The 25,420-nt window shown below is 34.4% G+C and overlaps 2 protein-coding genes across 2 annotated transcripts; one reads left to right on the top strand and one right to left on the bottom strand.

The window, feature by feature from the left end:
* Window positions 1–216: 216 nt before the first annotated feature.
* LOC133183457 (lysocardiolipin acyltransferase 1-like) lies at window positions 217–10,429 on the bottom strand. The gene is made up of 5 exons (XM_061318416.1): window positions 10,191–10,429; window positions 8,704–8,902; window positions 4,224–4,336; window positions 1,690–1,840; window positions 217–763 (listed from the first exon to the last, which is right to left on the bottom strand). Exons 1-5 carry the CDS (start codon window positions 10,353–10,355, stop codon window positions 300–302), a joined length of 1,092 nt encoding a protein of 363 aa, XP_061174400.1. The 5' UTR covers window positions 10,356–10,429; the 3' UTR covers window positions 217–299.
* Window positions 10,430–10,794: 365 nt separating this feature from the next.
* Window positions 10,795–22,855, top strand: LOC133183456 (GDP-D-glucose phosphorylase 1-like). The gene is made up of 10 exons (XM_061318415.1): window positions 10,795–10,862; window positions 14,837–14,930; window positions 16,354–16,470; window positions 16,657–16,824; window positions 19,030–19,175; window positions 19,634–19,736; window positions 21,081–21,181; window positions 21,306–21,445; window positions 22,408–22,473; window positions 22,564–22,855. The coding sequence occupies exons 2-10, from the start codon at window positions 14,850–14,852 to the stop codon at window positions 22,680–22,682; spliced, it is 1,041 nt and encodes a 346-aa protein (XP_061174399.1). The 5' UTR covers window positions 10,795–10,862; window positions 14,837–14,849; the 3' UTR covers window positions 22,683–22,855.
* The last annotated feature ends 2,565 nt before the right edge of the window (window positions 22,856–25,420 follow it).

Here is a 25,420-nt window from a genome sequence, read left to right as displayed (position 1 = left end):
TGAACTGTTGAAGTTTCCTTTTAAAGGCTACAAAAAACAATGAACAAACTAATGTGGTAAATCGCCCTGAATAAATTTGTACATTTAAAAATTTTCAAAAACTGTCTATTTACTAATACTATACTCTGAAGAATATACATGTACAATCTTTACAATTATAAAAAGTAAAAAGTTAAAATTCAGGAAAACATTATAAATAATTTATAAATCTAACAAACTTAAACAAAAACATGTGTCACATTCATCCAAAAGTTAAAAAATCCTATACAAAACATGTATATTGATTGAACATCAGATTCTCATTTAGACAAATCTGATGCCTCGCTGTCTAATAAAGCATCGATTCCACCATATTTACTAATCAACAAATATGTGATTATAGAGAACAAAGAAAACCATCTGAGAACAGGAGCATAAATCAAAAACACTATAACACAAATCTCAAACACCGTCCAGAACAAACAGGCAAACTTGAACAAGTGTTCCACCTCTTGCTCATCCCTAACGCAGGTTTGGATTGGCTTATTGCTGAACACTTTGGTTTTCGTATAATATTCCTCCAGTTTTTTTTCCTTCCTTTGCCAGCATTCTTGACACCACCTCTCTACCCCCTCCCTGTCTCTGGGTAACTCAGCCTCCTTGTGTGCCTGAACATGAAAGTGAACTTGTCGAGGGAACTTCCCTTCCAGAATGTCCATTTCATTCTGAGGAATGTTTTCTGGGTATCCTAAGGTGACATCCAGAATGGAATCCAGAGTGATCACTGATACAGAAAAATAATAATAGGTACACATCATCAATAGGTACACATCATCAATAGGTATACATCATCAATGAGTACACATCATCGATAGGTACATCATCAGTAGAGTGATCACAGAGTGATCATAGAATGACAATAGGTACACATCATCAATAGGTATACATCGTCAATGAGTACACATCATCAATAGGTACATCATCAGTAGAGTGATCACAGAATGACAATAGGTACACATCATCAATAGAGTGATTATTGGCTATATAATAGTGTTGTTTTGCATGTATTGTGCCTAAAAAGTAATCAGGGTTTGGCATATGGTGCACACCATTTTTGGAATTGCATTTTTTATTTCTTGTTTTGTGAAAAATGTATGAAACTATGTATACTTAAAGATACATTGTGTAATATATTAGCTTCTGTGGGCCACTGGGCGCTGACATTGTAGGGGTTGTGGGTTCTATCCCCTAGTGTGCTGACATATTTTCTTTTAAAAAGGAAGCTGTGCAATATTTCGGCATATTATGCTTACGCTATTTTTAAAAATCCTTTGTTTATATATGTACTATGTGAAAATAGTTGGGTACTGATTATGGAGAAGCAAAGCACAATAATACAGAATAGCAACAAAGAACATGAGGTTTACAAAATGTACAACATCAATATTTACAGGAAATAAAGACCATTTTTGTTCTTTCTAGAAAATAACAAATACTATTCATTGATACCTATTTATGATTACACAGGTATGTCTATCATTTAGAAAATGATACATTATCAATACTTCGTCAATGCCTGAGAAGTAATATTCTTTCTATTAATCTACAAACCTTATCACTGTGAAACAATTAAAATAAGTTTCAACAAATTCACAGAGACTTTAATATTTTTTTCTTCTAAAACAATGAAGCAATGATATAAACAATTACCTTCTCTCATTTTTTCCACCAGAAATGAGAAACCAGCAGTTCTAGGATGAAGCACATATTCATAGGGCTCCAAGTTATTCTTTTCTGCAAACCTGTTACTCCGAGCTTTTGTGTTGGCAGTTAAATCTGTTCCCTCTGGGAAAAACAGAATCTGTCATCAAATAAAAAAAACAATAAGTCAGAATTTTAAAATTTAAAAAAATTGATAGTGTTTAATCTTGAATTTCCACACACATGTATCACTTTTAACTACAAAAAGTATGCAAAGTTATTGCAAAACAGTAAATTACCATACCAATTTGGGATGTCAACGAGTATTCAAGTAATCGACTACCGCTCGGTCATAAGACTATCGACTAAATATTTTTTACTTTACTCGCTAAAAAATGTGCTATCTTACAGTATATCTCAATTTAAGTTAATAAAATGAATTTCTTACTCTAGCTGGTCTTTGTGGTGTCAAAGCTTAGATCCATCTCTGATGCAGATCAAATTATTATTTTTTTAATAAGAATGATCAATAAGCATATTGGAGAGATAAATGTATGTGTGTATTAAAATTTCTTTTATGTCTAATATGAATTAATTTCATAACTGGATTTGTTGATTGTACAAAATTGTATAATAAGATTTATCACAAACTTTTTTTATGTTTTGATAAGTACACTAACTGTTCACCAGTAACTGGTCAATAATTTGGTTGTCCTGCCTTTCCGTCATTTTAATTCAGTCACCGGTCTGCTTTATTCGACTAGTTTACACTGCTTTTCCATGATTGGTTTTTACTATAAGTTGTGTATCATCTCCTTTATTGGATACCTCCTTTCCTTGATTTTTTCACTGAACACGAGTAGTGCTTAGCATTAAACATATTTACCTGTATTTTCCTGTATTTCCTCATATAATTCTAGTCAGTAGTAGTGAGTATGAACTCACAGAGAGATAAAAATTTAATACAATGAATTTTACAATTCACATAGCTCAGTAATAAGTTTCAGAAATCATAGAAATTGTTCATACTGAAATCGTACTATATTGCAGTAAGCAATGTATAATAGAAAGTGGATACACACACAGAAAATTCAATATTTTAAATAATTGCAATTTTTCTTTCCGATGTCGAAAAATGTTGCAAGGATACAATTACAACTGTATCAAAAGGAGTTGCTGTGGTAAGAAATTTACCTGGCTAACGAAAGAGGTACATGTAAGTAGCGGAAAAGCAAAAAATATAATCGTGGAATAGCAGTATGATTTGTTGCAGAAAAACAGGATTTTTTTCGTGGAAAAGCAGCGTTGAATCGCAGAAAAGTGAAACTGTGAATAATTTAGCTGCAACTAGACACATTTAAATGGGATCAGGTGATAAATTCATTACATTATTAGCTTTTGGAGAAGAAATGACAAGCCACAGTATTTGAGAAAGTGTATTTAAATAAAAATGTGGTAAAAATTTATTTTAATTCAGATTCATGTAGTATGGGTATTTCTTCTAAGTAAATACTTGTATAATTGAGAAATATGTTTTATGTGAAAGTACATGTAACTTGATATAAATATTGAGTGTACATTTACAAGCAGTCTGAAAAGGACAAATGAACACAAAGTTAGACTGACATAGAAAAGTTATGAGTCTCAACTATCACTTGACTAAAGCCCCTGATTATTCAACTAGGCTATCCAAGTAAAATTGACATACTTAATTCTGATACCGATATTTTGCAAGAACTATCGCTTGACTAAAGTCCCAGATTATTCAACCAGGGTATCCAAGTAAAAATGACATCCTTCATTCTAATACCGGTATTTTGCAAGAACAAAATTGGCCCCTTTTGTAAAATAATGCCAAATTCTACAACACTTCCTGGTATACATACATGTAAAGACAAAATCCTGCATGATCTCTGATACAAATCTACTAGGAAACCTGCAAGAAACTTCAAAAAGCAAGAGACAATATTCTTTTTAACTTGTAACTTTCCAATACTTAGTTATCGTGATTACCTTACAGTTATCTAACTTACTGTTGCTCTTTTGGGATAAAGTCAAGAAAGCTCTAAATTTCACATAATTTTCAGGGCATAACATACTGTTTATGCTAGTGAAAACTGAATGATTTGAACAATGAGTATGCTGAAAGTACAATGTATTGCCAAAAGTTGCACTTCAGAAAGAAAGTCATCTTATTTGGAATATTCAGACTTCCAAAAGTAAAGTTCATCAGAAAGAAATGAATGAATTCATTACATGTATTACAAGAGTCAGCTTAGCAGAAAATATCTACAAAAATGTAACACAAGACAACTAGCATCTCCTAAATTTTAGCAGCATGGACCTGCTGCATGGTGCACCAAACATTTAGCAAGATATTTCACCAAGACATCGTTCTTATATGTCCTTCAAAAATATACAGTGATTGGATTGATCTCCCAGTGTATTCAACAGCACATTGCTCCCAGATAATTGACACTTCCTACCTCCAGAATTCCGTTAAGTTCAGTAATCGTGATATCAAGTATTGACAAAGAATTTACCTGAGGCTTGTATCCCAGCTTTCTAAAGTAAGTAAGGCATCTCAAAATAATCTTTTTATCAGCCTCCCATTTTCTCTGCAGAAAGAGGTAACCAGCACACTGCATTGCCCAACCTAAAAGTGCAATGAATTTCAGAAGTTTAAAAGTGCAATGAATTTCAGAATTTCAAGCCAGATTGTCACATTCTGTAAGCAATCAACTGTCTGCTGAGTGAATTTTAAATCATTAATATTTCCCTTATTTTCAAATAAATAAATATTCAGTTGAATTTTTCGAAATTAAAATTAAACTAGTGGGTATTGTTTTTTTTTACAAAAAAACACATGTCTCCCCTTCTTTACCAACATTAACGAGTGCAAATATATGATCAGGGTAAAAAATAATAATGCAGTGCATCTCAACTCAAATTCTGTGTACAAAATTTCAAGTCTTCATGTCAAACAGATCTCAAGTAATGGTCTGGTTGTGTTTTTCTTAATTTGACCTTAAAGAAAGTGGTCAAGGTCAAATATTTTGATGCAGTGCATTTAGTCTCGATGTTGTCTTTCCTTGTTCCAAGTTTGAAATCCTAATGTCAAAAAGTTCTCAAGTTATGACCTAGACTATATTTTCAAGTTAATGATTGACCTTGACTTTATTAATAAGTCAAGGTGAAAAAAATGTTGCCATTCACCCTTCCTCTATACCACCTCTCCATGTTCCAAGTTTGAAGTCTTAATGTCAGGGTTCTCAAGTTATGGTCTAGTCATGTTTTCTCTATTTGACCTTGAAGAAAGGGGTCAAGGTCAAAATTTTGAAGCGTTGCATCTTGTAACAATGTTTTCTTTCTATGTTACAAGTTTGAAGTCCTAATATCAAAGGATACTCAAGCTAAGGCCTGGACTCTATTTTGATGTAAAAGATTGACCTTGACATTATAATAATTGGATCAAGGTCAAAAATTTTGGTGGCATGCATCCCTCCTTCATACCACTTCTGCATGTTCCATGTCTGAAGTCTTTATAACAAAGGATTCTTAAGTAATGGTCTAATCAAGTTTTTTCCCTATTTGACCTTGAGGAAGAAAAGAGGTCAAGGTCAAACATTTTGGTGTGTTGCATCTTGTATCAATGTCTTCTTTCTCTGTTACAAGTTTAGGTCCTAATATCAAAGGGTACTCAAGCTATGGCTTGGACTCTATTTTGATGTAAAAGATTGACCTTGACCTTATAATAATTGAATCAAGGTCAAAAATTTTGGTGGCATGCATCCCTCCTTTATACTACCTCTGCATGTTCCATGTTTGAAGTCTTAATGTCAAAAGGTTCTCAAGTTATGGTCAGATCGTGTTTTTTCCCTATTTGACCTTGAAGGCAGAAAGGGGTCAAGGTCAAAATTCTAATGCAGTGCATTTTGTCTCAAGGTCTTCTTCCTATGTTACAAGTTTGAAGTCCTAATATCAAAGGGATCTCAAGTTATGGGCTGAACTCTATTTTGATGTAAAAGATTGACCTTGACCTTATAAATAGGTCAAGGTCAAAAATGTTGGTGGCTTGCACTCCTTCTCAATGTCATCTATCTATGTTCCAAGTTTGAAGTCTTAATGTCAAAGGGTATTAAAGTTACGGCCTGGACAAAATTTGGATGAAGAAGAAGAAGAAGAAGAAGAAGAAGAAGAAGTAGATGAGATCTCGTTGCGAGCAATGAGTAGGTCTTCCGTCCGATTTTTCGATGAGATGAGATGTGATTTTGATTAAGTTTTTGTTTCCCCCCTTAGATTTAATTTTTTTGATTTAAATAACATAATCTTGAACATCTTTTGTTCAATATTGCTTTTCAAAATGTTTCCCCTTTTCGAGATAGGAAGCGCAAAAGAGTTAACATTCTGGCCCCTTATGGCTCCTAATTACGCAATAGAGAATCAAAAGTTTACTACATATTGTTGCATATAATTAAGTTAAGCATTTTTGCTTCAGTAATTGATAACAAATTCTTGATCATTGAAGAGTTACATATTAGTCTTTTGGCCCCTCTGAGCCCCTACTTTGAAGAGTCAGCCCCTTTTTCTTGATATCAAATGAAAGGTCTTGTGATTTTAAACATTTTTTGTTCAACAACTATTCAGAAGTTTCTTCTCGTTTTCGAGATATGTAGAATAGAAATATTTAGGGGCCAACCCTTCAAATCCTTAATGGGGCCGTTATGCAAAAATTGAAATGATGCATATTGTTCAGATCATTATTCTGAACATCTTTTGTTCAATATTGCTTATTAAAATATCTCCCCTTGTTGAAATATAAAGCGTCAAATATTTAGCATTCTGGTCCCTTTTGGCCCCTTATTATGCAACATATGATCTTCATTTTATAACATATAGTGGCAAATCGTTAAGATGCGCAATTTTGCTTCAGTAATTGTTAACAAAGTATTGATAGTTAAAGAGTTATAGATGAAAGACTTTTGGCCCCTCTCAGCCCCTAATTTGAGGGGTTAGCCCCTTTTTCTTGATATCAAATGAAAGGTCTTGTGATTTTGTAGACTTTTTGTTCAACAACTATTCAGAGATTTCTTTTCGTTGTGGAGATATGCTGATTTGAAATATTTAGGGGCCAACCCTCCAAGTTCTTAATGGGGCCGTTTGACAAAAATTGAAAGGGTGCATATTGTTTAAAACATTATTCTGACCATCTTTTGTTCAATATTGCTCATCAAAATATCCCCCCTTTTCGAGATATAAAGCGTCAAAGATTTAGCATTCTGGCCCCTTGTGACCCCTTATTACGTAACCTATGATCAGAATCTTATCATATATTGTTGTAAATCGTTAAGATAAGCATCTTTGCTTCAGTAATGCATTACAATTTATTGATCGTTAAAGAGATATAGATGAAAGACCTTTGGCCCTCCTGAGCCCCTAATTTGAGGGGTTAGCCCCTTTTTCTTGATATCAAATGAAAGGTCTTGTGATTTTAAACATTTTTTGTTCAACAACTATTCAAAAGTTTCTTCTCATTTTCGAGATATGTAGAATAGAAATATTAAGGGTCCAACCCTTCAAATCCTTAATGGGGCCGTTATGCAAAAATTGAAATGATGCATATTGTTCAGATCATTATTCTGAACATCTTTTGTTCAATATTGCTTATTAAGTATCTCCCCTTGTTGAGATATAAAGCATCAAATATTTAGCATTCTGGCCCCTTTTGACCCCTTATTATGCAACATATGATCTTTATATTATAATATATAGTTGCAGAATGTTAAGATGAACATTTTTGCTTCAGTAACTGATAACAAAATATTGATAGTTAAAGAGTTATAGATGAAAGACTTTTGGCCCCTCTCAGCCCCTAATTTGAGGGGTCAGCCCCTTTTTCTTGATATCAAATGAAAGGTCTTGTGATTTTGAAGACTTTTTGTTCAACAACTATTCAGAGATTTCTTTTCATTGTGAAGATATGCTGAATGGAAATATTTAGGGGCCAACCCTTCAAGTCCTTAATGGGGCCGTTTGACGAAAATTGAAAGGGTGCATATTGTTTAGAGCATTATTCTGACCATCTTTTGTTCAGTATTGCTTATCAAAATATTCCCCCTTTTCGAGATTTAAAGCGTCAAAGATTTAGCATTCTGGCCCCTTTTGGCCCCTTATTACGCAATATATGATCCTCATTTTATAATATATAGTTACAAATTCTTAAGATGATCATTTCTGCTTCAATAATTTATAACAAAATATTGATAGTTAAAGAGTTATAAATGAAAATATTTTGGCCCCTTTGAGCCCCTAATTTGAGGGATTAGCCCTTTTTTCTTGATATCAAATGAAAGGTCTTATCATTTTGCACATCTTTTGTAATATATGTTTTAACAAATATTTACAGATAAAAAGATAAAAAGGAAAATGTGTCAAATTTTGCGAGATGCTTGTGAGCCTATTTTTCGAGCCCAGGCGAGCTTCGGCGCCTTTTGAGCTGGAAAGATGTAGATGCCAAATGGCACATCTACAATCTTTCCTCTATCTTCACTGAAAATCTTATCTCTTTATCTCTATTCGTTTAGGAGAACACTCCAGTACAAGCCGACCCTCTGAAAATCAGAAAATCGTCCATATCTCACAACTGGAAGTGACGTCATGAAAAAGCAAAAAAACCTATCAAGATCAATAGAATATCTTTTACATCTGAAAGTTTGATGTAAATCGGCCCAGCTGTTTCTGAGAAATCGCGTGCACAAAATCGGTTGGAAGAAAAATAATAATAATAATAATAGGGAAAAAGAAACCGAACGAAAACAATAAGGTCTTCCGTTGGAGACGGAATACCTTAATAAGAAAATCGACAAAAACAATATGTCTCCCCTGGAAGGGGAGACATAATAATAAAAATTCCCCTTTTTCAGGGAAATATTTGCAATATTTTAAAGCTACAATTGATTAAATCAATTTCTATTTTAAAAAAGAATATTCTAGAAATAATATACAACGCAAGGGATATATTACCAGGCCCTGGTACATATTTTAGAATGTCTTTCATGCTGATCTTAAATCTACGTAGAGGCCCATGTCTCAGGATATAACAAAAGATAAATAGCCAATCAAAGCGCGTCCTGTGGTTCATCAGGATGATGGTGCTATCGTCACAACCCACTGGTTCTCCTGTGATCACGACCTTTACCCCACACAGTTTCTCAATCAAAAACTAGAACAGAGAATAAATGTGTACAAAACATTATTTTCATAAACAATTTTATAGGTACATGTTTATTTTTACTGTTTACCTCTCAAAAGAGAATAGACACTACTATAGTCCTAATATTAATGCTATATATGGCATATTTTCGATAATTTCAGATGACAGAAATGGAAAAAAATTTTCTATCTATTTCATTACTTTATATAAAGAGAGGACTTTTCTGTAAATTACACAATATAAATCAATTGCCTTTCAAATATATTAACAATTTAAAACAATAACCGATTTATTTACTGACTCCACAAAAATAATACAGATTTGAATAACTCTGCCTTAATTTGATGGCTTGACACTATATTTAGACAATCAACAATAATGACGAACAATGTGAAGGAGGGGTAGACCAGCAAACACAAGCAGTTTAACAGATTCAGAGAGAAAACTGAGGAAGAGATATCATAGGCAGATATGGAGAAAAGTAAAGAGGAAATTATGTTATATCAACAGTATTATGTACATTTATATCTCTTCCACCATCATGGCTTTAATGCTGTATTTTCCTGCAGTCATGCGCATGGCAGATCTTATTAATATTCAGCACAATTACAGCAAAATTTAAAGTCAATTTAACTGTAATGGTTTGGGCTGTGGATATCAGCCTGGGTAGCTCAGTCGGTAGAGCACCTGACTAGTGATGCAGGGGTCCCAGTTTCGATTCCCAGTCCAGCCATACATTTTCTCCTTTCTTGTTACAGATTTGGTGCCGTTGACCATCCCTGGACTTGCAGGTGAAAGTCCTGCCAGGGGCAACCAAGAACTTGGGTTGTGTCTTCCAGGGCAAAGACAATTTAAGGAGGGAGGAATGTAATGGCTAGGGCCGTGGATATCAGCCTGGATAGTTCAGTCGGTAGAGCACCTGACTAGTGATGCAGGGGTCCCGGGTTCGATTCCCGGTCCAGCCATACATTTTCTCCTTTCCTGTTACATAACCATAGAAACATGAGATTATCCAAGTTCAAAATCAGTGAAAATTTTAATTAGTACATCATGTATATATATTCACACTCAATTTCGTATTATTATTTTTTGGACAGATACACCATACATAGCTTTAACAAAGTCCTTAAAGGGCAGTGCTTATTCAATTTCCTACCTTAAATAACACTGCTCGTTTTGCTCTCACATGCAGTTTTATAAAAATTGATACTATGACTCAAACCAACAGGTGCTTGACATCACAAATTAGGACTCAATAATTTACCAACTGGAAGTAATTTTTAGAAAAGAAACTCACCACAGCATAAATTTGCCAGATCCAGATCATTTGATCCATCATTTGTCGTCCCACTTTTGGTTGAAAGAAAACCAAAGGGATGAGAGGAGTTAGGAAAAAAATTGCACCAAAAGTGCTGCTATACAACATGAGAAAGGAAAACAAAATTCCTTTGAAACGCGACATGACTTATTTATAACGAATTACACCTAAACGTGATCACGTAATGCGGCCCACCATATATGAGCAGGCGCGATATGCATCTTAAATGATCTTTCCTGTTTTCTGCTTTCCTTGTGATAACGACATGACGATAAACTAGTACTCGTCTCTTGTTTACATGAGAACCAGACATTCACCTTATCTATACGCTATACGCCAACAAAAACAATTTAAAAGAAATCCTATTCCTTTATTAAATTAAAAACATAGTTTTAAAAACAAAGGTTAATGATATAAAATACTACTTTAATATTTATATATTTTTGCAGCCTATTTAAAAAAGGGGGGGGGGTGTGGGTGGTATTCCGGATTTTGTTTAAGTTGAATCTAGCAATTACAAGGTGCTTTTTCTTAATCTTGTGAACGTTTTTAACAACGAGTAAGTTTAAGGTGATCTTAAGCTTTATTCTGGGGAAGATTATATTTTTGTTGGCAAGTTTTGGCAACGTTACTAAATCCTGGATTTTACATGTAAGGAAAGATTAATGATATCGTGATAAAAATTGAATGTGGAGAGTGGAAGTCATTCTCCTGAATTGATTCTGACGTTTTCCAGGCGGTCATACGCCTGCAGGGGGGAACACACACAGACACTTGTTTAGTATACAGGGGCACCCCCACCCTTCTCTTTCCACAAAGTACCTAACTCAATTTCAAGCACCCCTCACTTCAAGCTTCTGTTTTTATTTATTTATCAATCATTAACATAATTCGCTCCGAGAGACTTTTTAGGAAAGAGAAAGTTGGGGGTGTCCTGTAATACAGGCTTTATACGAAACAAGTGTCTGTATGAAAACATGTCTGTAAAGATAATCCTTAACATTTGTTGTTTTATTTATCCAATTCTTATTTTGTGATTTGATGTAATACATTTGGTGGTGCAAACTTTGGAGCAAGCACTGTTGTGTGTTTTAATAGCGAGCACAGTGAGTGATGTTAAGCGCCACTCTCACTTTGAGCTCTTATGACAATGCCTGGGTGAAGAGAAAATTTAGACTTCACACATTGATCCAAATGAATTTTTTCCACAGTAACAACTGGATCCACAATCCTTTGCAAATTGCATCTTGCTGCAAACTACGTTCTGGTAGTAACAACAAAAGTTCACCAAAAAATAAACTCACCATGCTTTAATGGATAAATAGAAGATTAAACATTCTTAGTTAAAATCAATTTACTCTTTTCAGACTTTGTTATGGTAATGCAACTAACATACGATCTCATGTGACATCACAGTCTTGATGTTCCAAATGTCACATGCATTTTGAAAGGGGGATCTAAATTAAAACTTAGTAGGTATCTGCTCTTGTCCTGACTGTCCGACCGTCTGCATAATATAATTTATAAATACCATTAGGGATATATATACTAAAGTAAAACACATTCTTATAATGAATTCATGCTTGCAGCGAAGTCATTTTCATTACCAGTGGGTTTAACTCATATTATAAACTCAATGGATGTAACGATTTAATTTATTCATAACGAAGCAAAATTGCTCATCCCTGGCACTTCGCTTTAAGTGTGTTTCCTTGATACCATCACAGGTACTTGCCGACAGAATTGTCCCTTACCCCCCTCCCCCCCACCCCTCATTCTTTTTGATTTCTAATCTCTTACAACTTCTTCTATATGTTTCTGTTTGAAAATAACATATAATAAAACTCGGATGCATTTTCTGTTCATAGTTGTTTCACATACAGTTCCCCTAACAATGAAAAATCACCCTTTGCTTAAAAGTGCTCAAAAACAGCAATGGTTTAACTACCAGTAGCCCATGATACAAATATATATAGTCTTAAACTTGTGACTTTTTGTTTATATAAAAAACATAATCCTAAAAAAAAGAAAGAATGCATTTCAATAAAAAAAGCAGTTGAATAGATTGTTTCATCCTCACAATGTCAGGGGTCCTGAGTCAACACGTTGCCATTGGACCCCGACAAAGAACAAGTCTCAATAAGGCTTATCTGTGGTCCCCAGTTACTTGTCATACTTTAAACATTTATTAATTTTTTTTAGAAATTAAATTTTATTACTAACTAATGTCTATATTATTTGAATCATCATATAAAAATGTCAAACAATAGGTATAGGCAGCATACGAAGCTGCTCATTGAAGGTAGGGTCCTTTGATTTTCATGAATATCAAAAGAAGTCAGTGACAGGTACACACAGGTTTGTTCAGAGTCGAGTTTGAAATATAATGTGTATGTTATATGTTAAAGGTTGAGTGAAAATATCTTTGTTGAACAACCTTGTGCTCTATGTTTTCTGATTAAGCTAGCGCTTCATGAAAAATATGCCTACGTGCAAGTCTGTGTGATTTACACACCAATAATTCACACTAAACTTAAAAACATCCCTTATATTTACATTTTAATCTCACTGCCCTATATCGTCATATTTTTATTAACGTTTTTGTAGCCTTATTGTGACGTCACTTTACAGCAAGTTTCTCCGTGTATATTTCTACGCGTGAGTTTACACAAAAATGACTTTAAAATCAATTTCTTGGTTGGCTTAGTAGAAAAACACAGCAAATGTAAATATTTAGAAATATTTTGTTATACACAATGAAAACAAACAAAATACCGTCTGCTAATATTTAACCAGTAAACCAAGGGTGTAAAAAGGGACCACAGTACTATACTAAAGAAGAATACTCCTTTTATTCAATATTCTATGGGCTGACTTCAGAGACATCTTTCTGGGAAAATATACTAATCTTGATTGTTTTTCATATCTCTTTACCAATCACATTAACCCTTTTGGTGACAAACATCCTGTAACACATGCATTGACGAGTCAACTGCTTACTTTCTGTTAATGTTTTATATCAACTGATGAAAGCCCTGATTTGATTGGTGCTTCTCAATAAGAGAGGCAAGCCCGTAGAGTATCAAATAAAATATGTCAGGGGTCAAACTGCAACGTGTTGACTCAGAACCCCTGACATTGTGAGGATGAAATTGTTTTGACAGTCATCTTTTCCTCAGGAAGCATTACTTACTTAGTCCTCTTTGTGCTGGTCAGCAAATAAGGCTGTCACCAGAGACTTCGATGTTGGTCTATCTTGTGTGCATCTGTGGACCTACCCCCATGATTAGTTGTTCTCTTTTATTTCTTTCTCTACCTATCTTCTCCAGGTCTCTTTTGGTCTTCTTATCTTTCTCTTACTGATTGGTGTCCATCACAATGCAACCCTTGTATGGAGGTTGGGTGCTTTCTACATATGTGTCCTATCGACAGCCATTTTCTTTTCTTTATAACGTGGGATAGAGGAGTGGTGTTAGTCCTTTTGTACAGCTCTTCAATTGAGATGATATTAGGCCAGAAAATGCGTAATATTCTGTGAAGGCAATGAGTCTGGAAGGCATCTAGCTTGTTTGAAATGGCTTTTGTTACTTTCCATGATTCAGCACCATACAGGAGGACCCCAAGCACATTACTCTTGGAAATCCTAACTTTGGTATTTATGCTGATCTTTGCTGACCTCCAGATGTTTCACAGTGCAACATACTCTACTGTGGCTTTAGGAATCTGAGCTAGTACATCTACCTCAAAATTCCCATCTGTGGTGATTTTGCTTCCTAGATAGACAAAGTCTGTGACCTCTTCTATTTTTACATTTTACATTATTTAGGGTGATGTGTTTGTCTGATTTAGTGTTGACCTTCATGATCTTAGTCTTGGTGTTGTTAATTTTCAGGCCAATCTTTCCTGCTGTTTTTGCTAGGTGGTTGGTTTTTTTCTTGCATATCATGATGTCGGTGAGCTAGCAGTACTATATTATCTGCAAAATCTAGGACTTGAAGCATTTCTGACATAGCCCAACTGATTACCATCTTGGTGGTTTCCAGTCAATGCAGAATGTGAAGAGAAGAGGGGAGAGCAGGCATCCCTGTTTTACTCCAGTCTTCAATTCAAACTCCTCTGATAGGTTTGATCCATAGATAATTCTGGCATTTATGTCTGTGTACAGCATCTTAATGATGGAGATGATTTTATCTGGGATCCCATATTGACTGAGAATTTTTTCTAAGGCATACTTTGACTAATCTGGATATTAACATATATATAAAATATATAAAAGATTACACCAGAAAAAAATATTAAAACCAACACAAAAAGTATTTCATGTAATTTAACTGCTTCCAACCAGAGGTGGCATTCTTGGGTCAATTTAAATACTTGCTGACTGCAGTAAATGTCAAATTAAAAACATATAGCTCAATGCTTCAAGGTTTAAGTTCTCACCGATGTCTATTTTAAATTTTTCTACCAGTACTTCTTGAACAGTCAGGCAAAAGCATTAAAACCTCAAGGTTTGTTTTCATTTGTGCATATGTGTGAGATATTGAATGTATGTTTAAAAAGTTTTATAGAGTACACACAAGAAATATCAGATCAGATAATTAGATTGATTTCTTTTTTTCCCCCAGATATATCATTATTATGGCAGAGAGCTTTCTATATAGTGAAGGTGATCTGACAGGTGTCTTGTCATCAGAGAGAGAGAGATATGATTCCAGTAAGGTAAGCTTTTGAGCAGTTTTAATTTAATTTTTTTTCAAAGGTTAAGCAATTTCACATTTAGAAAACATTAAATAAGTTTTTTTTAAAAATTACCAGTATGAAAAAATCATTGACTATACATGTATTTATTACAAAAAAGTCATTTGTAAAATTCTTAGACTGACAAAAAACATTTTGAGTAGGCATAGTTGAAATGAGGAGCAAGATAAGAGGTACTGATGGACCATTTAAAGTCATGTACAGGTGAAGTGTCCTCTAGCTGATGTCAGAAAGTCCATAGGCCCTAGAATGAAAGAAATGTAAAACAAAGAATTTGTGCAGAGTATGAATTGTTCAATAGCCCAGTTACGGTATTAAAAGAGGAGCAATTTTTGAAGATTCCATATTGTTTTAAGTTACCTGAGTCACTTGTGTGATATCTATTAAAGTATCCTCTTTTGAACATTCTCAGCTTTTCTCTAAAACCAATTTAAACTTTCTCACCGTTTTCTGAGCTTTGAAATCTTTATTCCTTACATCTAGATGACAAACTATTGGCATGCTGATATTGAACAATATATGTACATGTAAGTTCTCCACTAATATTGTGAAATACATGTCCATTGAGCTATGGATTTAAGTTTTGGCAGGGAAAATTGATCATCTATTAAAATATCCTCAGGATGCAGAGTTTATGCCTTATAGAATCCATAAAGTCTTCAAAATTGTCTTCTTTACCTGAGAACATTTATCAGACAGTCTATTTGATAATGCTAAGCAGTAAGCCCTCTCTTACCATTTGGAATTATTGTCCTGTGGATCTGGGTTTCACACCTCTGCAGCCTCAGAGCAGGGGCATGTTAGAAAATGAAAGAAACCTTTAAAAAAATCTTCACTCTTAGATATCTAGCAGATAAACTGATATTTTTATGATTTTTTTTTTTACTTTAAAAGATATTCTCAGGTATTTAAAACCTCTTCTAAGATTTTGTAAGCTGTGTCATCTGCATATATGGTTCATGCTGATGGCTTTGGAAAGTTTGAGAACATGATAAATCTTCAAAAGTCATCCCTCTTACTACTGTACCTCTAGCAGACAAATTGTCAATATGATAATAGGAAGCAAGAGTCTTAAAAAAAAACTTGTTTCTGAGAGGTGGCATATTTATAGAGAGCACGATGAGAAAAGTTGCATTGTCATAATTAGGTGATAGGGTGGGCTTCTTGTGCATCATAAAGCAAACCATTGAAAATACATGTATAAGTTAGCAAAAAGAAGTTGGCAGTTAGAAATCCAGTGGCCCTTTATGTTGCATGCTCTGTGTTTGGGGAGTTTTTTCCTTGTCTCACTTTTCTTGCTTACTAAGTTTAGCAGTTGGCAGTGAATTCCAATCATGATTTTAGAAAACTGTTGGCTTTTGTAAGAAAGATTTTGATGTTGTAGTTTGATACTCTTTTGCGCCAAAAATGGGATCAAGCAATGAAAGATGGTCATTTCCGATATCAACTTGACAAAGTAGAGAGTAAAATTATTCCAGGACAGAAGAAATATGTAGCACAGGTAATGAGTTGAAAAGAATTCCATAAAAGTATGTTTATAAAGCACACAATTATGCGTTAAACTTAACAACTGTTACAACAGGACATTTTTCATTTTCATTTAACTTAAATGAATTAAATGTCTTCAAACAAAAATTTATACAAAGTTTTGACAATTCCATTGTATAACCAAACCTTACTTTTTCAGTTAAATGTGAAAAGGGCCACAGAAAGAAGGAAACCACAGGAAATTACAATTGTCAACCAAAAGTTTGAACCTAAACAATTCAACTTCACCAAAATCAAATCTGAGGAAGTTTTATTTGAACTTGAAAAAGAGGAAGCAAATGTCTTATGTAATGGAGAAACCAAAAAGGTAGAACTTACAATCAATAAAGGGTGTCATTGTTATACATAGAAAGACAGGATCAATGACATTCCAGGCTATAGAGATGCTTTTGTCACTATAGTATTTATGTAGCCTATTTATTGTGTCCCCACCCCCTTCCCATTTTAAGTAAGAAGATCAGTGTAAGAGATTTATCAGAAAACAAATTGTGATTGTGTTTATAATTTGTATAAATATTTTTGCAACTGGTAAAATTAGAAAATACTTTTAATAAAACAAAATGTGTTTGTGAAACACTGATGCCCCCGTATGGCAGCTAATGGCGAAGGTTAAAGTTTCTCAAATGCAAGTCAAACTCCAGGTCAAGAGATAAAAAATGTTGGTACCCAAAGAAAGGTCTTGTCTCAACTGTTCAAAAGTTATGGCGAAGGTTAAAGTTTTTTTAAAAGTAAGTAAAAAAGTCAAACTCCAGATCAACTGAGGCCCCAAGGGAAGGTCTTGTCAAAAGTGATACACATGTTCGTGAAACATGAAAGCCCTAGAACCAAATATTTACATGTTATGGCCAAGGTTAAAGTTTTTTAAAAGTAGGTCAAACTCCAAGGTCAAGGCCAATGCCAAAATAGTTAGTATCCAAAGGAAAGTCTTATCCCAAGGAATGCACATGTGAAGTATGAAAGCTGTAGCACCAAATGTTTAAAGGGTATGGCCAAGATTAAAGTTTTTAAAAGTAGGTCAAACTCCAAGGTCAAGGTCAAATGTTCAAAGTTGTTGGTATCCAAAGGAAGGTCTTGTCATAAGGATAACATATGTGAAGTATGAAAGCCCTAGCACCAACCATTCAAAAGTTATGGCCAAGGTTAAAGATTTACTAAAGTAGGTCAAACTCTTAGGTCAAGGTCAAAGGGTCAAAGTGGTTGGTATCCAAAAGAAGGTCTTGTCACAAGGAATAGACATCCGTCCGTCTGTCTGTTTGGCTGTTTGTCCGCAAAAACTTGAACCTTGCCCCATAACTTTTGATTGGTTGGAGCTATGACTTTCATATTTCACATGTGTATTCCTTGTGACAAAATCTTTTTTAGGGTTTCATCATATTTGATCTTTTGACCTTGGCCTTGGAGTTTGACCCACTTTTGCAAAATTTTATGAGACTTTAACCATGGCCATAACTTTTGAACAGTTGGTGCTTTGGGTTTCAAACTTCACAAGTGTATTCCTTGTGACAAGACCTTCCTTTGGATACCAACAACTTTGAATTTTGACCTTGACCTTGGAGTTTGACCTACTTTCGAAAAACTTTAACCTTGGCCAAAACTTTTGAACGGTTGGTGCTAGGGCTTTCATATTTAACGTGTCTATTCCTTGTGACAAGACCTTCCTTTGGATACCAACCACTTTGACCCTTTGACTTTGATCTAGGAGTTTGACCTACTTTTGAAAAACTTTAACCTTGGCCATAGCTTTTGAATGATTGGTACTATGGCTCTCATACTTCACATATGTTATCCTTATGACAAGACCTTCCTTTGGATACCAACCATTTTGACCCTTTGACCTTGAAGTTTGATCTACTTTTGAAAAAACTTTAATCTTGGCCATACCTTTTAAACATTTGGTGCTGCGGCTTTCATACTTCACATGTGCATTCCTTGGGATAAGACTTTCCTTTGGATACTAACAATTTTGGCATTGACTTTGACCTTGGAGTTTGACCTACTTTTAAAAAACTTTAACCTTGGCCATAACATGTGAACGTTTGGTTCTAGGGTTTTTACATTTCACAAACATGTGTATCACTTGTGACAAGACCTTCCCTTGGGGCCCCATTTGACCTTGACATTTACTTACTTTTAAAAAACTTTAACCTTCGCCATAACTTTTGAACAGTTGGAGCTAGGGCTTTAAAATTTCACAGGTATTTTCCTCGAGACAAGACCTTTCTTTGGGAACCAACATTTTTGAACTCTTGACCTGAAGTTTGACTTGCATTTGAGAAACTTTAACCTCCGCCATAAGATGCCATACGGGGGCATCAGTGTTTCACAAACACATCTTGATATTTAAATGCAGAAATCATTATGTCATATTTCACAAGAAATACTTTAAACACCCATTAAATAAACGTTTGGTGTGGCATACCTCCTTAAACACTGTAACATTTGATATGCTTTGATAATTTTAAATGTACACTCATGTACATAAAAAAAATAGTTGAACATTTATTGATTTCAGAGACGTAATCTAGTGATAATCAATGTGAGCCCCCTGGAGTATGGACACATTCTTATTGTTCCTGACTCTGATGCTTTTTACCCACAAATTCTTACTCAGTTTGCCATTAAAACGGGACTAGAGTGTATGTTGCTGAGCAGTCATAGGTAGGGATTCACTTTATTATTATTGTTGAAGGAAATTTTCTAGTTTACATTCACTAATTATATCAATGTAAAGAACAAGGTGTTTTAAGAGTTCCCCTTTCTTAATCAATGACTACTCGGAACAATATAGTAATTTATAGCCTGAGATTATAACCATATCAATACGAGTATTGAGTTGTGAATCGTGTGATCAAATTTGAACAAATAGTCATGGTCATGATTTCTTGCAATTTTCAAATTTCTATGAATATTTTTTTGTCATTTTTCAAAGCATATTTTAGAATTCATGGGGTGCAAGCTAGTCTTTGAAATTTACATATTTTAATATGTGCTAGATTTAGCTACATTTTGTGGCAAAGATCCTAGATAGTGATTTTTTACTACAATGTATGTGTTTTTTGAAGCAAAATGTATTTTGTATCAAATGTTAGCCTCACTTTTATGACTGTATTTTACAGAGGATTCAAAGTTGGGTTCAACAGTCTGTGTGCTTTTGCTTCTGTTAATCATCTGCATCTTCATGCTTACTACCTAGAGCATGATTTATATGTGGAAAATTGTGTGAGTATGGATAATAATCATAGAAAGGCAAAACAAAAATATTTTTAATAAAAAATCATGTGACAACAAATAAAAAAGAATTAAATTTTATAAATAAGAGGCCACAATGCTCACCTGAGTAACTTTAGCCCTGCTGTTCTTCTTCAGATTTCCAAAAAGATTTTTACCCATGAAAAATTGTGGCCCAATATTATAGCCCCATTCTAACTCAAAGGGTCTCTGATACCACTCAACATGGGGATGCTACAATATCATTATGATCAACATGGCCTTGCCTTAAGGTCAAGATCTAGTAAATGAAAGGAGCCTACAGATTTCTCAAATTTTGAGAAATAATTTCCTTTAAAGATGCTTTTTTAAGTATAACTTGGTCAAATAAGGTGTATCGGGGCAAATTGTGTAGGTAAACAAGATGAAAAACCATATTTTAAACTGTCTTTTTTGATGAAAAATTAATAAAATCAGTCATGAATATGGGAGTTTTTTTCTTATCGGACAAAGGAAATGTATCCAGATTGCCTACAGTCTCTCAGAAAACGGTAATTTGTTTGTTCTTATCCTCTTCTTTAAATTAATATCAAAATAAATATAGGTTTCGAGATTAATTTTCACATGATTTCAAATTAAGTTCCATGAAAAAACTTTATTTTCTACATAATTCTATTAGAGCCGTAAAGTACGGGAAAAAGAAAGTTTAAATTGATTATGACGTCATAATGGATCTAGCACCAAAAAGACAGTCTAAAGTCATTTACTAGATCTTGACCTTAATGGAGAAGAAAATTCTTTTCGTGTATGCATACATTATGTAAAATTTGATCCCTATTTTAGCTAACCCAACCCAGGGTGCATAATTTGAAAAAAATAATCATCCACTTAACTTGCTATTGCTTGCATATGAATGGTGCAATTGTGGTTCTTGAGAAGATTGTCAAAATTTATTTCCTATTAAGTCCCATGTAAAACTTTGATCCCCTGTTGTGTCCCCAGACTCCCTGTCATATCCTCGGGGGCCATGATTTCTTCAGAAGATTTTATTAATGACCCCACCCTATTTTTGCCTTTTCTTGATTTTCTTCCCTTGGAAGAGAGCTTGGTCCTTTACCCAAGGATGCTTTGTGCCAACTGGTTAAAGTTGGCCCAGTTGCTCTTGAGAAGTAAAAATGTGAACAGTTTATAGAAGGACAGTCAGACAGACAGACAGATGCCGGGCAATGGGTGATCAGAAAATCTTGCTTGAGCTTTCAGCTCAGGTGAGCTTAAAAGTAGAAACTCGGAAAATTACGCAAGTATTTCAGTGTATCCTATAGAAAATTAAAAAATAATTACTTTTTTTTCCTACAGCCTGTAACACATTTAAAGGGACCCCTGTATGAGCTGAATGTCATGCCATGTCCAGGATTTGCCTTTCAGCTTCACAAAAGTACCACAGAGGATTTATCAAGGTAAGGAAGTCAGGAATATATCTCAGAAAGCATGAAAAGCAACACAAATTACAAATGTCTCTCAACTCCTTGTTCAATTTTCTTTGGAACAAATGTGACTTATGAAATTCCATTTCTTTGAAAGAGATATATATAAAGTTACCCAGTACTTATCTGAACATGAGATTGCCCACAACATGTTCCTGACGTACGGGGAAAGTTTTGATTCCCAATCCTCTGTACCTACAGTTCGGGTATATCTGTGGCCACGCAAGAAGTTCATAGGTAAGAAGCAGATTTTGGCGAACACAGTTTTAATGAATCCTATTACCTGAATTATCACAACTACAGTATTTGTGTAAATTTTTTATACCCCCGCTCTGAAGGAGAGGGGGGTGTACTGTTTTACCCTTGTGTGTCTGTCTGTCTGTGTGTCCGTGTGTCTGTCCATAACAAATTTTCGTTGCAGTTTTCGCAGCAACTACTCATCACAGATGCTTGAAATTTTAGGACAATCTTTGTTAGGCATGCCGTATGGTGGGATTCATTTTTGTTTAAATTCGATGTCAACTTCCTGTTTATCCGTGCGTCTGTCCATACCAAATTTCCGTCACAGTTTTCTCAGCAACTACTCAGCTCAGATGCTTGAAATTTTAGCACAATCTTTGTTTAGGCATTCCATATGTTGGGATTTATTTTTGTTCAAATCCAATGTCAACTAACTGTTTTTCCCTGCACCTGTCCGTACCAAATTTCCGTCGCAGTTTTCTCAGCAACTACTCATCACAGATGCTTGAAATATTCACACAGTCTTTGTTTAGGCATGCCATATGGTGGGATTCAATTTTGTTCAAATCTGATGTTAACTTCCTGTTTATCCGTGCGTCTGTTCGTACCAAATTTCTGTCAAAGTATTCTCAGCAACTACTCAGTGCAGATGCGTGAAATTTAAGCACAATCTTTGTTTAGGCATGCCAAATAGTGGGATTCATTTTTTTAGGAATTTAGTGTCAACATGAGAGGGTATATTCACATCAGAGCGGGGGTATTACTAGTGAGCATTCGCTAACAGACTTCTTTTTTTTATTTTTCACCACTAGTAAATGTATGTGATTGATACATGTATTTTGAATGCTAAAGTTAATTTCTATATCAGTCATTTAATAGAAATCAATGTGCAATAAAGTTTCAAAATCGTTTTGTTTAAAACTACTCTCACTAAGAGCTTTATTTTTTCTTGTTTATAGGTATAAAAGAAGAGGCTGCTTTTAATGTAGCTGTTGTTGAATTGGGAGGACATTTGCCAATCAAGGGTAATCTTCCTTACTAGTTGTGTATGAATATGAATTTTTAAATTTAATCAGACTGAATGCTTCCTCAGTACCTGATTTTTTTTTTTACAGTTGAGGAACTGTATGGAGGATTGACAGAAGACTCTATAAATGAAACCATAGAAACAGCGAAGCTAGAGGACAAGGAATATCAGTCAATCAAAGATGATGTCACACAACTGTTCAGTTGATGTTTGTGACTCTAGGGATTCTATGGCTTTTTTACTTGTAATTGTTATTTTCTTCCAAAAGTTTTTATTATTTTTAAACTATTTTTAAACTGTACGACATGCAGTTTTCCAGTATTTTTTTAATCTAGTATTATTATATATTGATATATACAGTACATGTATTTCAATGAATTAAATTCTTTGTGGGAACAATTTATCCATGTGGAAAAAATGATGTTTTTCTCCATGTATACTTAATTTATCTACTTAAAATGTAGTTAAAAATATGCATAATAATACATGATGCAAAAGCAAACATTTGTTCTGCTCCTGTTCATGAAAATTACATCATCCTTGGATAGATTTATACATAGATTTATATTGAAGCAGTGATCATGATTAAGTACAGTAACAATGTGCAAATGACCAAACTACAAATCTCATTTGTATACTAGTTATGCTTGTATGTGAAACATTTTATATGCCTGTCTGTGATGGGATGTATTATGGTATGGCAATCATGTCTGTCTGTTACATGTAGCTTTTTCATGTCTGCCCATAACATATATACTACGAGGCCTAGAATCATCAAACTATGTCAGCAGATGCATCTTGTGTAGAAGTGTGCCACACTTTAAAGTTAGGTCACTATGACATTTAATTAAAATGATATGGCCAAATATGGCAAAATCCTGTTTGGCTCATAACTGGAAAATTATTTGACCTAACTTGGATAGATAATGCATCTTAGGTGGTAGGTGTGTCACACCATACTTTAAGGTCACTGTATGGCCAAATATTGCAAAACCTTGTCCGACTCATAACTGTAAAATTATTTGGCTGGTATCTTCAAACTTGGATCAATAATGCATGTATAAGATGTGTTGCACCCTACATTTAATGCTGTGATCATTATTTAAGGTGATATTAAAAAAAAAAGATTTGTTTCAAGGGAGGTAATCCTTACAAATGTAAACATATACAAAAAAGTTACATCAAGAAATACACATTTTTATGATACAGTACCAACCAGACCCAACCTGACACCTAAGCAGTCCCAGAAAGCAGTCCCCGGGACTGCTCTGGGACTGCTTTGTGTCAGGTTGGGTCTGGTTGGTACTGTACATGTATACAACTATCTATTAATTTTCAAAAATAATTCTATTCAGACAAAAATGACATGAGTATGCAATAACATTGTACTTCAAAGATGCTAAGACTTAACTTCAAACAAGATATTGAAGGATCTTGTTGGAGTTCAGTTGAAAATGAAAAGGATATTTTGAAAAGGGACAAATTGCATCTGTCAAGTTAAGGATTAATTAATGAGTTTAATGTAAGAAGTCTGCCTTCATCGTTTTTGTGGGAGCATCTTTGATCAAATAGGTTTTGTCTACCTGGGTATATCTCCCAAGGGATGGGGCGAAAACCATCAAAGCTAATACAATCTTTAAAAATCTCTTGGGAATGGGAGAAAAAAAATTGGCCTCTTAATTGCAATTCATAGCATCTATAAAATTGAACTTCTCGATTGCCAGCCTTTGTTTTCAAAATTGATTTGGTATAAAATTATTAAAATTGCTTTAATATTGTATAATATCTCACTCAGATGATGAATGCAGAAGTTTTGTCAGTATAACAAACATAATGATTAGTATTTCAATGTTTATCAGGCAGTACGTGGCATTGATCATCTGTCATAAACAATACAATGAACAAACAAGTTATACATTGGGCATTTCTTTTACAACCAGTAAAGAGAGATATGACCTACTGTTTGTTATAGAATAGGTCCACACAAACAAAATCATTGCAATCCTTGTACCAATGTTCACATGATTTTGTTCCATACACACTTAAACGTTTATGAAAAATAAACAATATCTGACGTGTGTCATGTGCCTTGATTGTGCACTTTTTAGCTCACCTGAGCTGAAATCTCAAGTGAGCTTTTCTGATCACATTTTGTCTGTAGTCCATCTGTCCGTCCGTCTGTCTGTAAACTTTTCACATTTTCGACTTCTTCTCCAGAACCACTGGGCCAATTTCAACCAAACTTGTCACAAAGCATCCTTGGGTGAAGGGGATTCAAATTTGTTCAAATGAAGGGCCAGGCCCTCTTTCAAGGGGAGATAATAAAGAATTAGTGAAAAATTAATAACATCTTTTAAAAATCTTCTTCTCAAGAACCACAGGGCCAGGAAAGATGAAACTCATGTGGAAGCATCCTCAGGTAGTGTAGATTCAAGTTTGTTCAAATCATGACCCCCGGGGGTGGGGCGGGGCCACAATGGAGGATCAAGTTTTTACATATAAATATATAGGAAAAACCTTTAAAAATCTTCTTCTCAAGAACAGAAAAGCCATGATGAGTCATATTTATATGGAAGCATCCTCAGATAGTGTAGATTCAAGTTTGTTCAAATCGTGACCCCCAGAGGTAGGGTGGGGCCACAATGGAGGATCAAAGTTTTACATAGAAATATATAGGAAAAACCTTTAAAAATCTTCTTCTCAAGAACAGCAAAGCCCTGATGAGTCATATTACATGGAAGCATCCTCAGATAGTGTAGATTCAAGTTTGTTCAAACCATGACCCCTGGGGGTAGGGCGGGGCCACAATGGAGGATCAAAGTTTTAAATAGAAATATATAGGAAAATATTTTCTTCTGAAGAACTGCAAAGCCATGATTAGTCATTTTGATATGGAAGCATCATCAGGTAGTGTAGATTTATGTTTGTTCAAATCATGACTCCCG

This window comes from Saccostrea echinata, unplaced genomic scaffold, assembly GCF_033153115.1.
Source record: "Saccostrea echinata isolate AGI-Se365-2 ecotype Australia unplaced genomic scaffold, CSIRO_AGI_Sech_v1 ptg000009l, whole genome shotgun sequence".
Lineage (NCBI taxonomy): Eukaryota > Metazoa > Mollusca > Bivalvia > Ostreida > Ostreidae > Saccostrea > Saccostrea echinata.
Note: the sequence above shows the minus strand (reverse complement) of the source record. Positions and strands in the feature narration are given on the sequence as shown.

What these genes read in the sequence shown, in the direction of transcription:
- LOC133183457 (XM_061318416.1), bottom strand. Translation starts at nt 10,355, where the DNA reads ATGTCGCGTTTCAAAGGAATTTTGTTTTCCTTTCTCATGTTGTATAGC. An exon ending in TCTGGCAAATTTATGCTGTG is followed by an intron (nt 8,903 to 10,190) that starts GTGAGTTTCTTT and finishes TCTCTGTTCTAG; the next exon opens with TTTTTGATTGAGAAACTGTG. An exon ending in GGTGGAAAAAATGAGAGAAG is followed by an intron (nt 764 to 1,689) that starts GTAATTGTTTAT and finishes TTTCTGTATCAG; the next exon opens with TGATCACTCTGGATTCCATT.
- LOC133183456 (XM_061318415.1), top strand. Translation starts at nt 14,850, where the DNA reads ATGGCAGAGAGCTTTCTATATAGTGAAGGTGATCTGACAGGTGTCTTG. An exon ending in AGAAGAAATATGTAGCACAG is followed by an intron (nt 16,471 to 16,656) that starts GTAATGAGTTGA and finishes TTACTTTTTCAG; the next exon opens with TTAAATGTGAAAAGGGCCAC. An exon ending in GTAATGGAGAAACCAAAAAG is followed by an intron (nt 16,825 to 19,029) that starts GTAGAACTTACA and finishes TATTGATTTCAG; the next exon opens with AGACGTAATCTAGTGATAAT.